The sequence below is a fragment of the Glycine max genome, chromosome 15 (genome assembly GCF_000004515.6).
Source record: "Glycine max cultivar Williams 82 chromosome 15, Glycine_max_v4.0, whole genome shotgun sequence".
NCBI lineage: Eukaryota > Viridiplantae > Streptophyta > Magnoliopsida > Fabales > Fabaceae > Glycine > Glycine max.
The window spans coordinates 53,117,035-53,134,733 of NC_038251.2; the positions used below are offsets into that span (position 1 = coordinate 53,117,035).

Consider the following 17,699-nt stretch of genomic DNA (forward strand, 5'->3'; position numbering starts at 1 on the left):
AAACTTCATAGATTGGATTAAAGTTTGGATTAAAAAATCAAAATATTTTTTTCTTCCATATCGATCTAATTCAATACGTGAGCACTGCTTGTTAGATTGAGATATTTTAAAAATTAAGAGACTTAGATTGAATTTTTTAAAAATTGAGGGATAATATTTCTAAATAATTAAGGGACTAAATTAATAATTAAGAAAAAAATTAATTTGCTGCCTTATATTAATTATTTTGTTTAAGTAAAGTAGAATGATTTTCATTTGAAAAAAGTAGGATTATTTTGATCTAAATATTTAATGTATGTGGCTCATAGTTTAGCAAGAGCGTCAATTTTATATGCTAGCTCTCATATCTTTCATCATATTTAATATTGTATTTACAAATTTATTATGAATGAAATGACATAAATATCTTTTCATAAAAAAATCTAAAATTTGCATTTATTCATGTTAATAAACTCATATATATTTTAGAAAACATTTTTCATTAAAAAAACAAGGCATGTTCATAACTGTGTAAATGGCGTGCGCGTTGTTGTTGTTGTTTTAAAGTATAAATTAAGGTCAAGTATAATAAGCGGTTGAAGTTTGAAAATCACATTTTTACGGAAGAGTCGTTGGCCTCCGTTTGAATATCACCAACCAAGTATACCTACTAATAATTTTCAGAGTCCAAATCTTTATTTATAGAACACTCTTTTTTTAAAAAATAAAGTAAAATTCCCATTTAAAACTTCAATTAACTATGTACAGTACAAAATCTTTCAATGTATAAACTTCTTATTTTTTTTTTAATTTCAAATCAGTGACAAAAAGGCTTGTTTGTAAAAAAAAAACTAATAAACAGATTATTAATAAAACAACATTATGGGAATAAAATAAAATCTAATTTTTGAAACTTATGTAAGGTAATATTTTGGAATATTGTTAATGATTTTGTAAAAATGATCTAAAGTAAACTTGAAAAGGGAAATTTATGTATATATTTTTATAAAGTTAATGTAATATACATATAGCAAAACTATTATTTCTTAAATATTTTGTAATTGATATGTTTATGTTAGATATACATTTTATAATGTTAGGTGATACGCATTTTTTTATCAGAAAAATAAAATAAAATCTTAGGTGATATTTTAGAATCTTATTGATAATTATGTAAAAATTATTTAAAATGAACTTGAAAAGGGAAAAAAAAATCTAAGGACATGTATGTTTGACGGAATGTTATTGGATTTTTGGGAATGTGAAAATGAGAATATATATTCTCATGTTAATTGGAAGGTATCAAAAAGATTGTCGGGTATATTTTATTTTTGAGAAAAATGAGAATTCCATGTTTATATTCATTTTATTCCCATAAAAGGAGGCTCAAAATTTGATTTGTAGTGTGGGGAAAATCATATATATTGTGTCAAAATACTATTATACCCTCACTACCATATTTTCTTTCCACCTAATTCTACCCTTGCTTTTCACAAGTTACATTTTATAATTTATATGAGTAATTTTTTAATATTATTTGAATAATTTATATATTATTAATTATTTAATTTAAATTTTAATAAATATATGTTAAAAGATATATCAATAAATAATTTATATGATTCTTAGATACTATAATTGATTTAAAATTCTTTTTGTAAATAAAATAAATATAAAATCTGTATTAATTAAATTATTTAAAGAAAATAAATATAGGAATGACACGTAACATTAGCCCATAAAATAAAATCTTATTATATATATATACATAGATATAGTAAATTCCCACTACTTAACATTTATAATTAAATTGAATTTTTCTTTGATATAAGCATGCAGGTTATTTTAAAAGACCGTAAGTAGTTGGTGTCTAAGTTTTAGCTGAAATGAGCTTTATATGTTTTATTTCTTGTATTTATCTAACAACACATATGAAATTAACTTTTGTCTATCAAAACTATATATTGCTACCAAATAATCGTGTGCTATGATGAATTTGTTTTATATTGAAATTTGGGAATTGCAACGTATGAACTCAGCATAAAAAATTTCATTGTTGATATAGAATATAATAATTTTTTAATATAAAAAGAATATTTTAATAATATAATGTATCCTAGAATAGAGAGTGTGAACCAAACATATAAATATTTTTTTCAGGAATATCAAAAAATTTTCCAATCAATTTTAAAAATTATCTAAACATATTTTCGTCTCCTAAAAAAATTAAGCATATTTTTCTTAAAATATGTCGATAAGTTCTTCCAGCTAATATTTTGAGGAATAACATTTTTAAAAATTCAATAAAATTGGGTAAAACAAACACCTCCAAAGATATTTTTTTTTATAAAAAAATACAAACTTAAGACTTTATTTAAAAGATTTAGACCCATTTCTACTTAAATCAACAGCATAACAATTAAACTCCAACATAAGTAAAAAAACATGTATTTGGTCATAAAAATATAAAGGTAGACTTTTATTTATTTTTAATTCAATTGTCACTTTTAGACTTTGGAAGCTTCCAAGCGCCAAGGACTATATGGACGGTGATTAGGGTCAGAATCATGGCCAATTTGGTTCGAGCCAATCAAACCACGACACGTGTCCCACGTACTGGGCTCCATGTAGACCTAGGTTGCATATAAGAAAGGCTCACTATTCTCCATTTCACTCCGTTCAAAGCACGCCGTGTTTCGCTATCTCTCCCATCCTTTCGCATTCTCAATACCCTTTTGATTTGTGAAAGGTAAAACCCTCTCTCTCTCTCTCTCTCTCTCTCTCTCTCTCTCTCTCTCAAGATCTGAACAATTTCGTTACCCTTTTCTCGATTCGATCTTCAGATCTGTCGCCGTATGATGCTGTCTTTGTTTTCTGTTTTGATGTTTTATATGCTGTTTTTGGTTCCATGTTTTGGTGTGAATTCTAGTTTACTGTTGGATCCGATTCGTTTTGGTCTTGTTTTTGTTTGGGGCATTGGTGTTTCGCTGTTGAATCCGATGAAGTGATGGATCTGTGTCAGTTTGTTCTTGTGTATTCTGATCCCGATTGGCTTGATCTGTAAGCTGAATCTGTTATTGAGTGGGTTTTAGAATGAAGCTCTTCTATTTTTTTGATTTAGAATTATGGGTCTTTTTTATTTTAATTTTTTCTTTCAATGGTCCTCAAAAATCTAGTCTTTTTTAGATTTTAGAGATTGCCATTGTTTTATGGTTGGATATGAATCTGAGTTTGTTTTGTAGATCTGTATTGGTTTCTGATTTTTTTTTTCTGTTTTTCTTTTGTTTTGTCTGTCTAAGTGTTCCTTGTTCTTTTGGAAGTTTCACATCGGTGTATAATCGTGGTTGCCAGCTTTTTAACGTTTGAGATCTGATCCTTTTTTACTCCTTCAAGGGAGATTTATGATTTTTGTTGTTGTTTCTTTATTTATTTGAGAGAAAGGTTGAATAATCTTTTGCTTTGTACGTGTGTTTATGTGATTATGAATGGTATTGATGCTTCATTTTTTCCTCTTGCATTATGACTGGTATTGATTATACTAGTTCTAAACTATACTGTAGCTGAATATTTGTATTCCAAATAAATAGGAGTGTTTCTTTTATGGATGATTACTGCATGAGGACTTGTATCTGACAAATTTTTCTCATACTAATCTTAATGAACTCGATATTCTGGTTACCACCATGGGTTGCTTGTATCCTGGTGTCCATTGGCTTATACTATCGATATATTGAAGTTCCTTTCTTTATTATACTTTTGGATGTCCAAATGATTTCTGTTCCTAAATTTCTGTATGCCTTACCTTTGCCTTGTCTATCAAAGAAAACTGTGTGCTAGACCTTACCTTTGCCTTGTATCAAACAGAAAACTGTGTTAGTATTGAAATGGTTTTGAGAAGTTGTGCCTCTTTCATAGCCAATGCTCATGGTTTAGTGAATGCCCTTGCTGAATGCTGTTATGATCAGATTTGCAAAATTTATTTACTTTATTTGACCTTGGATATTTTCTTCAGGAAAGCAAACATGGTTGATCAGGTCCAACACCCTACAATCATGGACAAGGTTGCTGGTCAGCTCCATCTCCGTTCTGGTCTTTCATCTGGTATTAGAAGTTATGATGGAGCCTACCGCCACCCAGCTATGTACCAAAGACCCTCTTTTGGGAATTACTCGAATGCTGCATTGCAGTTTCCTGTGATGCCCACATGCAAAGCTACCATGGATTTGTCTGCTACTGCAACATCTGCCTCACCCGTCTTTGTTGCTGCTCCAGCAGAGAAAGGCCATTTTCTTTTAGACTTTCTCATGGGAGGTGTTTCAGCAGCTGTCTCCAAAACTGCTGCTGCTCCCATTGAACGTGTTAAGCTTTTGATCCAGAACCAGGATGAGATGATCAAAACTGGTAGGCTTTCTGAGCCCTACAAAGGTATTGGTGATTGTTTCAAGAGAACAATGGCAGATGAGGGTGCTATTTCTCTATGGAGAGGAAACACTGCTAATGTTATCCGTTATTTCCCCACCCAGGTTAGTTATTTTGTAATCTTCATTTGAACAAAACTTAGATGTAATTGTAATTAGTGTTGTTTTCCAATTAGTATTACAGTTTTACTCAAGTAATCTATGTTGACCCTTGATACATAATTTTATCAGAGGTGAAACTTCAATTCTAATTGAACAACTCCATAAGCATCTCCATCCCAAATGGAATAGTATAATATTATATGTGATGCTGAATTTTCTGTTTGAATCCTACCAGGCTTTGAACTTTGCATTTAAGGATTACTTCAAGAGGCTTTTCAACTTTAAGAAGGATAGAGATGGCTACTGGAAATGGTTTGCTGGCAACTTGGCCTCTGGTGGTGCTGCTGGTGCATCATCCCTTTTGTTTGTTTACTCTCTTGACTATGCCCGTACCCGTCTTGCCAATGATGCAAAGGCTGCAAAAAAGGGTGGAGAGAGACAATTCAATGGTCTCGTTGATGTCTACAGGAAGACATTGGCATCTGATGGTGTTGCCGGGCTCTACCGTGGTTTCAACATCTCATGTGTTGGAATCATCGTGTATCGTGGTCTGTACTTTGGATTGTATGATTCTGTTAAACCAGTTGTCCTCACAGGGTCATTGCAGGTTGGTTTTGGCCCCTTTATAATTGATATGTGATATTCTGTTCAATCAAATTCTTATACTTGTTTAGTGTTGCTAGTGTATTTTTAATGATGTTTAATTATGTCTTTAGTTCTTTTTTTTATATATGATTTTAGACTTTTAAAATTGTTTGTTTTGGAAGTATTTCACATATCTTAAACATTTTGAAATGGTTTTTTTATCACTGGGTAGTAGTTACTTAGTGGTGATATTGATGTCACATTTAATCATGTTCTGTTGTGTCATTAACCATATTGAGGTGCATGTGACGTGACATAACTGGATGTATGTTATGTCATTGTTAAGTGGTGGCATGGATTACTTTAAGAAATGAGTAAATACACAATTTTGTTTTTAAAATTCCTGAAGAAAATAAAGTTACCAAATAATCCTTGTAAAAGTGAGATATTTTTGTCCTTCTATTCGTTGAATGTATTGACTTGACTAAAATGTCCCATATTTATAATCTTGAGGGATTAAATTGCTACTTTATTGTATTAGGGATCAATCTATCTCATTTTTTTTATGGATCAATTTGAGTATTCACCCTTGAATAATTTTAAAATATACAAAAAACAACCATTCAAAATTAAATTTGAGGGACCTACATCAAATAAAACCATTTTGTGATGGCTAAATGTATGTATATTTTACTTAATTATGTTAATGCAACCAAAAGGTTCTTCAGGTTTTTATGTAGTGTTGTCTTATTTACTGAAATATAACGCAATGAATTTCCCTTGATGATTGCAGGATAGCTTTTTTGCCAGCTTTGCCCTTGGATGGCTCATCACCAATGGTGCAGGTCTTGCATCATACCCAATAGACACTGTTAGAAGAAGAATGATGATGACCTCTGGTGAAGCTGTCAAGTACAAGAGCTCCTTGGATGCATTCACACAGATCCTCAAGAATGAGGGTGCCAAGTCCTTGTTCAAGGGTGCCGGTGCCAACATCCTCCGTGCCGTTGCCGGTGCTGGTGTGCTTGCTGGTTATGACAAGTTGCAGGTTCTTGTGTTCGGCAAGAAGTACGGCTCTGGTGGGGCTTAAGTTCTAATGCTGAGTCAGTACTATTATTTGTTTTTAGATGGCGATGAAAAAAACCATTGAGTTCCAAGAGTCTTAGACTAATTGCTGCCGCAAATTTTGTTTAATAAATTTACTAGATGGGATATTGTCCCAAAAACCGTTTTTAAATTTCATCATGATGGAAATTTTACATTTGAGAATATGATTTATTTGAGTGGCAGGGGAAAGCTGTCACTTGGAATTCCAATTTTATGATTTTAAAATTTTATACAACATTGTTCAAGATTGTCTTATTTTTAGAATGAAGTGCTGATGAATGTTTTGCTTTCATATGATTATCGTTATTGGTCAAAAGTATTTTGCCCATATAACCTATAACCGAATTGATCTTTTATTCTTTTTAGGTATACAGGTGTTATATGGATTCTGAAATTTTGTTTTCGCTTGTCTATATAAAGTTTTGCTTGATTGTGCTTTCTTTAATGTATAACTAACTATAAATATAAATACTCCTAAACTGAAATTATCTAAAACTAAAATGCTGTTTAGTGCGAAACGAATGATGCCCCGGATTTATGATCATACGTGTCTAATATGAAGTACAATATTGCATGATCTTTGTTTAGGCGAATAAAGTATACACTAGTTTTTAAGCAAAATCTAAGTTTAAAATCATGAAGTATTCAGTGTCACAAATTAAAATTAAACTCAACTTAAGAAGTTAAGAATAGAAATACTCTTAAAGATAAAACTTAGAAGTCTAAAGACAGCAAAAATAATAAAGGAATCCTTGAAAGGAATGTCTAATGTATTTTTTTATATGAAACTAACACAAGAATCAAGAGAGATCCTCTTTAATTATATTTAATATGAAATTTCATATAAAAAAAGGTCTCAATGAAGTGTTTAAAAAGTCTATTTATATCTTCTGCTAATAATTCTAAATTAAGCCTAAAGTCCAATAATTAATCTAATAATTTAAAAACTTGAAAATAACAATAAAAGGTGGTGGTAGTCCATCACAAGTCCAAAAAATAGATTCAAAATATAATTAAAAACGAAAATAAATCATATTATAAAAGTTGACTAAAATTTATAAGTTTTGTTTCTTCTTCCCTTTCCTTTATGAGATCATTTAGTTTCTCGTCAAGCTCTTTTTGAAATCTCTTACTCCTTACCGTAGTGTTGGTCTATTCATGTTGAGTCCACCCAAGCCAAATTCTTTCTTTTTGAGTAGTTCTCCATCTATCATTTGAGATGCATAGTGATATTGGATAGGCCAATCTCTTAATCATATTAGAGTGAGGAGTGGTATTGTAGAAAAGTTAGATTTATTCCAAGAAAGTTAAATCATATGTAAACACTTTAGAGGAACATGTTGACAATATATGTTAACCAAAGTGGTTGATTACGGGAACTTAAATTGCAAAAATATGTAAAAGAAACATTATCATTAATATGAATGGTAGGAAAGTTTCTTGAGTTAGACTAAGATTGTGAATTTTTTTAAAATAAGATCAAATTTATGAAAAATAGAATTGAAATTATAATTTAGCCTTATGAGAAAAACCTTGAGTTTAATTTAGGGATCACAAGAATTTCGTACATGTGTATTTATGTGAAGTCTTTTGACTTTGATGAAAAATACTTGTTTAGATATATATATATATATATATATATAATAAGTTAAGTTTATGTTATGATTATTGTTATTTTGTTGTTTATTCAATTTAGGCTTAAATATGTTTTTATAATCCATTTTGTTTGTAAAAAAAATTATAACCTATTTTAATTTTACTACCTAAATAAACTTTATTTTTATATTTTACTATTTGAAAAAAAATTATATTTGATTTTAGTATGTGTGGTTAGTCAAAGTTCTTTAATTATAATATTACTTATATTTTGATAGTAAAGACTAAAAGAGAATTAAAACATAAAATATAGTATAGAGACTAAAAAGATCACTTTTAAACTATAGGAACTAAAAGAAAATTAAAATACAAAATATAAGGACTAAAAAACCACTTTCAAACTACAAGGACTAAAAAAAATTAAAATGTAAATTATAGGGATTAAAAAAACCACTTTAAAACTATAAGAACTAAAAGATACAAATGATAAAATTATAGGAACCAAATGAGTAATTAAATCTTAATTTTACTACCTAAATAAACTTCATTTTTGGACCTGTTTGAGTGTAAGCTTCTCTAGAAGCACTTTTAGAAAAAGAAAATAAGAAGAAAAAAATGAAATGAGATTCTCCATTACCTAAAATGAAATTTTTTTATATTTGATTTTAATATGTGTGGTTAGTCAAAGTTCTTTAAGTGATGATGTGGTGGGCTAACTGAGTGATACATCATCACTTAAGAAACCTCAACTGATGGTAAATACTAAAATATTATAAGTAATATTATATAAAAAAAATAAAGTTTAGATAATAAAAATAAATAGTTTAATGTCATTCAATTACAAATCATCATTTAAATTATTTTAAGAGTTAATAAATTTATCATAATGAATTATGATTTAATTGTGTAAAATTTTTTATAATATAAATGCATACAAAATAAACTATATTATATGCATGAAAAACATAATTAAACCTTCACTTTACTGACATTTAAATTTAAAGTTAAAAAAAAGTATACAAATATAAAGTATACACTGAGGCATCCTTAGACTTTTGTTAATCATTGGAGTGGGCGAGTGGAATTGTAGGCTGATAGTGTTGTAAATCTATCTTCTTCTCAAGATGTTGAGACTGAAGCTGACAAAGATGAAGTAATTTAATCATCAACCGAACTGAAGATTCCTCACCTTATATTTTTTTCTTTTTCTAACTTAGAATTATTTCTTCCAGAAACCTGCTGCTACCTCTGAAATGCCTATCGAACCATGCCCGAGGCGACATTGGAACCAATGCATGAAACAACAAATAGGACCAATTCCTTAAGATAGTTCGATTCCAGAAATGGAAGTAGAAATTGATCAATATAGTTGGGATGAACTAATTAGATTCTTAAAATTCAAACAAAGCCTGTTGATGCTCCAACTAGAAGTGAGGCCGAGAATCCAAGAGATTGAGAAACACATAACTTGAAAAATAAAAACACACACCTAAATGCTTCTTGTGAGCAAGTTAACCAAATAAATAGAAGATGTCAACAAAACCATATAATAAGAAGATAGACGAAAAGAGGAAAGAAGAAATACACTAATCTATTTGTGATTGACCTTAATGATAATCGTTTAAACTGTTAAATGTTTTCAAAGTGCAACTTAGATATGTCGAAAATGGCGTGACATCTGATGAGCAAAGGTGGGAGGATTTGAGGGATTTTCTGAAGTGAAAGGAAAAAGGAAAGAACAAAATCATACCTCCTTCCCGTCTTATTCTTTTAATATTTTTTAGAACATTTAATCCTTTGTTTTTTTTTAATTGTTGTAACAAATCCCTTTCATTTTTCTACCAAAACCTCTCAAATTCTGATTTTCTACTCAAAATTATATCATCATAATTTTATTTTTTTTACTAAAAAGTCACCAACTAAAATATCAAATTTGGGTCAATGGAATTATTCGAGACAATTTGGGTCAATGGCTTCAAGGTTTTTTGGGATGTTGTGTTTTTGCAACTCGCCAAAACGCATAATTGCATAAGTTATTTCATGGTATTTCTCTTGCATTGAATTTCAGTTACACAACAATAGAATGTGAATCTGATTCTTTGCTAGCCTTGTAGTTGATTTTGGGTGGTGCTACAACACATCATTCGCATGTTCCTATTATAAACAAGATTTGTGTCTTCAAGCAAAAATCGTGTCATAGGTAACATTTGATCATATGTATATGTACAGGCCAATCAATATGTAGATTGACTTTTTAAGAAGGGTTGACAACCGATCTTACCATCATCTTTGTCATTTTATCTTGTTTCTTTAAAGAGACTTTGTTATTAGTTGATGATCCCTGAAATTCTTCCTTGAGGCTATAGCTTTCTTGTTTGCTGTTTTTCTCCCAATGATAAAAAAAAAAAATCAAATCTTATCTAAAATCTAAATTATACATTTTCTTTTTCTTCAAATCAACATTACATCGTACTATATCCTTTGTCAAACGCTTATGAATTCTAAACTTACCTTAGCAATTGTCATTAGGCATAAAATGATTATGTATCCATAATTATTTAAAAAAATAAAATTTTGAAGAAAAATACGAAAGAATTAAACTTATTTAATTTTAAAATAAGAAAAATCTGAATTTACTCGAAAATTATTTGAGAAATTAAAATTTCAGAGTCTAAATTAGATGGATGAAAAGTGAAATTATAGGTAGTATTAGTAACATCTTATCATCAAAGCTACTTTAATTATAATACAACTATTGATGAATGAATCAACGAAGATCTCCAACGGTCAAAAGCATATGCTTAGAGCGATCCAATGTCGGTTCCTAACGTTCCATTTCTCATTTCTCATTTCTCTCTGATCCATAACGGTCACATTTGCATTCTTCACTATCACGTGCACACACATCATCACTCTCACTTAGCGCTTTCTTGGTTTGCACTCACTCACTCATCTCTTTCTCTCTCTCATCAATGGAACCCGCGAAAATTGATTGGAAGAGACTAGAGTGGAGCTTCGTGGAAGACGAGCTCTACGAGCACATCAACGCGCCCAAGTGGGTTGACTTCTTGTCCCTTGACCACTCCCTCGATGATCATGCTGATGAAGCTTGGTTCTGCAAACCTGGTATCGTTCTTCACATTTTTTCTTTCTTTCAAGATTATTTGCATCTGGGTGTGCCAAAGTTTGCTTCTTTTTCTCAATGGGTATAGCCAAAGTTTGAAATTGGGTTGTGATTTTGCATCTGGGTTTGCCAAAATTTTGCTTCTTTTTCTAAATGGGTATGACCAAAGTTTTAAATTGTGGTCATGGTTCTGTCGCAATTCTTGATATTGCTGGAAATTGTGGACAAATGTAGCAGCAATTGCAGTCGCAGTTTTGCGGCTGAAATTGTGGTTGTGGATTGATTTTTTAAAACTTGGCTTACTAAATTTTGTTTCATTGCAGATTGCAAACATCCCAAGACAGCAGAGGATTTTCTGAGATCAGCAACTCCTTCCAAGGTTTTTTCTTTTTTTCTCTTATACCCTCTTTTTTGTTAAGTGTGAGATTCTCAATCATGGGTGTCACCCTATTTGATAAAAATTGAACCTTGAGCTGATTTTCTCATGCCGAGGTTCTAATTACGGTCTTAAATGATCTTGTGCTGAGGTTCTTTAAATCTTTTGTTTTTTGTAGAAGGGTTTTAGCCCGGGTTATGTTTCAGAGAATCTTCCAAGTGGTGACAAAATTAGAAGGTACTTACTTGAAACAACACTCTTTATTTTAACTTGCAATTGAAGACTGTGTTAAAAGATTGAAATTCACCAATTTTGCCTCTAGGTACAGAGATGTGAAAATCAAGAGAAGGGTGCCAGCAATGTCATCAGCTTCACCCCAAGCTGATAAGTTCAGATTCAACCAAGAAAGTGAAAACCAAAACCCAAATTTGTTTACTCCTCCTCCTACTAAGGAGGTTAACCCCGTGAAGGAAGCAATCAAGTCTAGTGAAGAGAAGAAGAAACTGGTTGATAATGATGACACATTAGAGGATCATAAGGTGCCTTCATTGAGATCAACTCTATCCGCCAAGAATTTGTTTGCGGGGAGGCCTATTCTGAATCAAATCACGGAATTCTGCAATGAATTGAAGAAATTAGCAATAAGAGCTAAGGAGAGAGAGAATGCTGAAAATTTGAGCCCAAAAGAGAGTGAAGAGGTTGTGGAGAAGACCCCTTGTTCTGTTCAAGCTTTGGCTGAGTCCGATCAAAAAGAGAAAGAAAGGAAGCCACTGCTTGAAGTGAGTAAGACTGAGAGATTGGAGGGGATGAGTGTTAAAGGGAAGCAACAGAGAAAAAAGTAAGCATATTCTTCTCCCTCTGAGCCTAAGTAATCTATGGTCCCTATTAGAAATTCTAGGAATTAGATGGAGAATACAAAAAGCTTAGGATATTTAGGGCTGACAATTTTATTTTTTTTCATTTTCATTTACAAAAATTTCACATTATTTTTCTATTTTTAATTATCTGTATAGAAAACACTTAAAAACAACTTTTATTATTGAATTAAAAGTGAAAATAAAAAATAAAAATATTTTTCAAAATAAAAGATCCTTTGGGGACTAAAAATTTCAATTGTACTTAAACTATAACTGCAAAAAGACACTTTTGTACATTGTGCTTTGGTTGTACTTACAAGCAACTGCATAGAAAAGTATGAAACATGTGATTTAATTGTGGTTGCAGTTGAAGTGCAGTCACCAAAATTGTGGAAATGTGTGTTTTGATTGGTGTACGTGTGTCCTTCCAGAGCACTGCAAAGTTGCTACTATTACTTCTCAATAATTTGATGGAAAAACATCAATTTACAAGCGTAGAAACACCACACCAAACACATTAGAAAATTGCAAGTAAATGTGGCCCACAGAAAATTATAAGTTGCAATTGTTGCCGTGATGCGGTTGACTGTATTTGGGTTGCAATTGCCTTTGGGGACTTAAATTTAAATTTATGCTTCTGAACAGTCTCCAATTCTAGTGTTGAAACAAAAACAGAGTTTTTTGCTCAATCGTATAACTAGCATAGTGTTTGTCAGTTTGATGTTTTTATTTATAATGACTAGCATGCTTAGAACAGTGATAAATAATGCCAAGTGATTCGCAATGTTGATAAAAAGTCAAAAGTGACACAAAGTGGTAATCAATGTTTTCGACTCTGATAAACAATGTTGAAGTTATATTAATCACCCTCAATCTTGAAAAACAAAACTACTTTTTATTCTTGCTTAATCTGCATTGCCAATAAATGTGATGCATAAGTTATTATAGGTAGCTGCATAATACATATAGCCTAAGTTTGGTGGAGGGTCAATTTTCTCACTTGTGCTTATTGAAATATAGGCTGGCCATTGATTTTTACCTAGGACTACACAGCATTATCTATATATATAGTTCAGTGACTGTAAACTTGATTGTCAAAAACATATTTACCACCCCATTCTAGCATTTCCCGAGTTAATCAGTTGTGTATTACTGTATTCTGCAGAAGACCTGATGAGGCAGAGAACAACAACATGTCAATAACTCTTGACCTGGAGAATCTAAAGCACAAGAGGGAGGGGACCTTACAACAAATTAGAACGAATCCTCCCTCTCCTCAGTGCTTCTCTGCGGCACGTGGATTAAACAAACCTATCCCTTCAAAGGCTTCCAAATCCCGGCTAATGGTATGTTTGTAGCTGCATTTATACGGTTGAACTTTTCCAGATTGATAGAAGACTGACATGACAAGACAATGCTAACATTTGATTAGACAAAATCAAGCTATACGTTAATAACAAATTTTGAATGGATTAGGATGAAAGGGTTATGTAGTTCTTTTTGATAATTATCTTTTAAGGGTAGGTTTAGCCTGTATCAAGAGAGCATAATATAGCCTGTATCATTTAATGATAATTTAAAGGATCATGAAAATGTACCAATTCATGCACAGTGTTTTATTCTGCATTTGGGAGATATTACATGCTGATCTTGGTTAGTAAGCATCATTAAATATTTCTTTTGATGTTAACTGGCAAATGATGACCTATTTGCTTCCCTACACATCATTACCTGTTTTTGTGCAAACTTGTGCATTTAACAAATTTCTTTCAGTCCCTACTGTGCTAAGGCAAAAACTTTGTTAAAAAGTTACTTTTGAATGTTACAAGGGAATGAAAAGTGTTTGCACTCTTCCTATAATGACTTAACACCACTGAATTGCTGCTGATATGCCTTTTTCTTGTTCTTCTTTTGCAGGAGAGAGGAATACTTGGAGAAATTGAACAAAACAAGGAAATTGTGAAGGAGTCTCCTGCAGAGAAGAGCAGAAGCACTTCAATAGTTGATGGAAGAGAAACAAAAGCCTTGGACATGTTTTGGTTCTTGAAGCCTTGCACACTGTCAGGCTGAATGAATTTATTGAAAACTTAGGCAAAAAGATTATTTCATTCTTTCATTCTTTCATTTAGGTCGATAGTCATTCTTTATAGCTGTAATCATTCATTATTAATTTGTTGTCTTATGTTTGTACCATTGATAGAAGAATGTGAAACTGACGATTCAATCAATACACATGTACTGAAACAATGATTTTATTAGTATTTATAAAACAAAAATGACCAAATATGTTGATAAAGTCACATATGTTGACAAAGAAACTTAATATATAATTTTTAAAAAAAATTATTTTAGACCTCACACATTATTTGTGGGTGACTTACTTAAGAAATTAATACTTTATGAGCCTCAATGACGAGGTATGTTTTTCCCTCCTTAAAAGTTTTTATCTCAAGATGTATGGATACATTGAAATTTGTTGACTATCCATATTGTATCCCACAATAACTGATGTTTATAAGGTAAGGTATAAAATTTTCAATTTTTTTAATAGAGACTACTAGGTCATGCAGTTCAATTACCACATTACGAATGTAATGACAACTCTAACATCGATTACTACAAAAACAACATCGACGATCATCAACAAAAGGACAAACTAGAAAATCAACAACGAAGTTGTCCAAAAACAAAACCCAATGGTGACGGTGATGAATTCAAAATTAAGTTCATAAACTTTAATTCAAATTACAAATAACCACCAAAAATCCATTACAATTAGAAATTACAAATAACCACCAATTGAAAGAAATATTTTTTCTTTTAAAAAAAGGAAGAAAAATTGAGAATCCTCGTCTCTTGATGACACATTGTCTCTAACACTCCTCCATCTTCGAACACCACACATGTCCCCGACTTAACTCCGTATCCTTCTAGCACATGAATTGGTCATCTTTTTGCAAACTAAAAATATATTTTCCACAAAAAGGTCCAAAAATTGTTCTCTGTTTTGATTTGTACTTATCATCAGGTTGGTATACTCTGGCATGTGAGGTACAAACATGTGGCGCTACCTTAGCCACCCAAATCTAATAATAATATTAAAAAAAAAACACGTATCAAATTCAAGTCACAAATTATAAAGGAACCCAGATTATTGATTCTTCAAAATAACACATTTCTTCATCAATCTAATACGCCCCAGAAAATTCTTGGTTATTTAATTTGCTCGGTTACATGACCATCAAAGAGAAATCACAAAATTCTTACTCAAAAAAAGGCAAAAAAGAAAAAAAAGAATAGGAATCACAAAATGGAATCCATATATAGCTTAATTTATTAGTTTGTTATAATAATTTTACTCAACATGGTCCCGCAATAAGAGCAAGCACTGCCCCAAAAGTCCAAAACAACTCCATGATGGGAATCCAAAACAAATAAATTAAAGAGCAAAAAGATTGGAAAAAAAGAAGAGAAAATAAAATATTTACATTAAGATCCGGCTCAAGAGCATTCTTCAATGAATCTACCTTGTTCTGTTACACAGTATACAATTCATGACCCTTGACCAAGCCACACGCAGACGAGGATAAATCCTGTTGGTGTGGATTCTTGACTCTCTTGCCATGTCTTCAATGGTCTCTACAAAGAGGTTTAAGCTTCTGAGTGGTGGAATATAGAGGATCAAAGGAACAGCAGAGAAAGCCACTGAGAAGAACAAAGGCAGCATTGCTTTTGGTCTCCAAATAGCCAAAGTTGAAGACTTTGATTCCAAATAGAAAAGGTTCACTAACCTTGAACACAAAATCGAGGAAGAGATAAAGGAATGAGAGATGAATGTCAACAAACAGAAAGAGAAAAGGGAAAGCAAGCTCTTGAAAGTTTAAGAAAGTGTCAATCTGACAATCTGCTCAATCACCTAAATACAAAGTGAAGAGAATATATATATATATATGGGGATATAAAATAATTTTATATTATTACTTAATTATTAATTATAAATTATTATATATAAAATGTTTATTAAGAAAGTTTGATTGTAATGAATTTACTAATTTTAAAAGTCATAATAAATTTTTTTGACTGAGTGAAAATATAATTTTTTTTAATACTAAGATCATATTCAACCCGGTTATTTAGAAGGGTTGTTCAATTTAAATAATGTTGCTTGATAAAATTTATTATCAGAGCAGATATTACACATTGAAAAAAAATTCTTAAATATATCTAAAATTTATCTTGTTCCAAATTGATTCAAAATGGATCATTTTTTTAAACACAAGCACAATCGATTTGATCAAAACCAAGAAAAATATATAGGATAAGATTATGTCAACTTGATTTGAATTTCATGTATAATCTTAACATTATATATAGTTAAATCATAAAATAAAAAAATAAAATTTAAATTATTAATATATTTTAAAATATATAATATAATAGCATGTTTTATAAAATATTGTTTATTAAATTTGAAGGTTTTATTATTAATATACAATTGTTATAAGAACTTATAAGCTAGTTGGATTGGTGGAATGTTACAGGTCATATAGACCCTCTATAGATACCAAATGATAAAATCTTGAATATTTTTCAAGATCTTAGTTCTAGATACCAATTATTAAAATAATTGGAGATCTAAAAGGAGAATTGAATAGATTCTTTTAATTTTTACTAATTATTTCTTAAATTCAATTAAAATCAATACTCATTTACAACTTAAGGTTTTCTCAAAAGACTTGTTGAAGAAAGATCAACAACATATAAATCCAATATATTAAAAAATCTTAGAAAATAGAATTTTATGTGTGTTTCACATCAATTCCATTATAAAGATTGATTCACAAAACTAAGATTTAGAGAAAGAGAATTTATACTGATTCAATTCTCAAGAGGACCTACATCGAGTTGTTTTACGATCCCTTATAACTTTCACTATTATAGAATCAAATACAAATACTATGCACATGCAATTCCCCAAAATTCTACTTTTCCCTTAAACCCTACAAGAGAAAAATCAAAACCTTGTTCAACCCTACAACAAGAAATTCCAAGAGTTGAAACCCTATGAACTCAGATAACCCTTGGTAACCCCAACCAAGAATAAGAAAGTAGAAAGTAATCAGAATTGGATTGAATACACCTTGATGTGCCAATCACAATAATTGCAAGTTCTTCCTTTGATTATCAACCCATGATGAAGAATGAATGAATCTTGATCAACTTGAATCACTTGAAGAAATGCAAAGTAATTCCCTTAGACGACTCTTAGAATCTATTTTCTAAAAGGTAAGATTGTATCAAGAGTCATTAATAAGAAAGAACAAGTGAGAGTATTTACAATTTTAACAACTAAAACTGGTTTACTCCATCATCAAATATGGTAATCGATTAATTCGTTCAAATCTCTTCTTTTTTTTGAATTTCCATAAACATGATAATCGATTATATAATGTGATAATTGCTTATCTTGTTTCACATAAAGCTTCTCAAGCTTTTGTGGTTCTGGAATAATCAATTATCAAATGTGGTAATCGATTATCTCGACACACAAAGCT

The 17,699-nt window shown here is 30.7% G+C and overlaps 2 protein-coding genes and 1 long non-coding RNA gene across 7 annotated transcripts; 2 read left to right on the forward strand and 1 right to left on the reverse strand.

Moving 5' to 3' along the window:
• Nucleotides 1-2,653: 2,653 nt before the first annotated feature.
• LOC100789942 (ADP,ATP carrier protein 2, mitochondrial-like) lies at nucleotides 2,654-6,482 on the forward strand. Of its 2 annotated transcripts, none has more exons than NM_001289328.2 (4): nucleotides 2,654-2,728; nucleotides 3,992-4,502; nucleotides 4,735-5,106; nucleotides 5,878-6,482. In NM_001289328.2, exons 2-4 carry the CDS (start codon nucleotides 4,002-4,004, stop codon nucleotides 6,172-6,174), a joined length of 1,170 nt encoding a protein of 389 aa, NP_001276257.2. In that variant the 5' UTR covers nucleotides 2,654-2,728; nucleotides 3,992-4,001; the 3' UTR covers nucleotides 6,175-6,482. The 2 variants fall into 2 exon arrangements, with proteins under 2 accessions (NP_001276257.2, XP_014622834.1); XM_014767348.3 differs by having other exon boundaries at nucleotides 2,656-2,832; nucleotides 5,878-6,400.
• Nucleotides 6,483-10,618: 4,136 nt separating this feature from the next.
• Nucleotides 10,619-14,444, forward strand: LOC100790472 (uncharacterized). 4 transcript variants are annotated; one of them, XM_003546835.5, is made up of 6 exons: nucleotides 10,619-10,913; nucleotides 11,235-11,290; nucleotides 11,469-11,524; nucleotides 11,610-12,125; nucleotides 13,310-13,490; nucleotides 14,062-14,444. In XM_003546835.5, the coding sequence occupies exons 1-6, from the start codon at nucleotides 10,760-10,762 to the stop codon at nucleotides 14,212-14,214; spliced, it is 1,116 nt and encodes a 371-aa protein (XP_003546883.1). In that variant the 5' UTR covers nucleotides 10,619-10,759; the 3' UTR covers nucleotides 14,215-14,444. The 4 variants fall into 4 exon arrangements, with proteins under 4 accessions (XP_003546883.1, XP_006598260.1, XP_006598259.1 ...); XM_006598197.4 differs by having other exon boundaries at nucleotides 10,622-10,913; nucleotides 11,616-12,125; XM_006598196.4 differs by having other exon boundaries at nucleotides 10,624-10,913; nucleotides 11,466-11,524; nucleotides 11,616-12,125.
• Nucleotides 14,445-15,455: 1,011 nt separating this feature from the next.
• Nucleotides 15,456-16,086, reverse strand: LOC102665896 (uncharacterized). Its single transcript, XR_001384957.3, has 2 exons — nucleotides 15,936-16,086; nucleotides 15,456-15,783 (listed from the first exon to the last, which is right to left on the reverse strand). It is a non-coding gene; the product is annotated as an uncharacterized lncRNA (long non-coding RNA).
• Nucleotides 16,087-17,699: the final 1,613 nt, after the last annotated feature.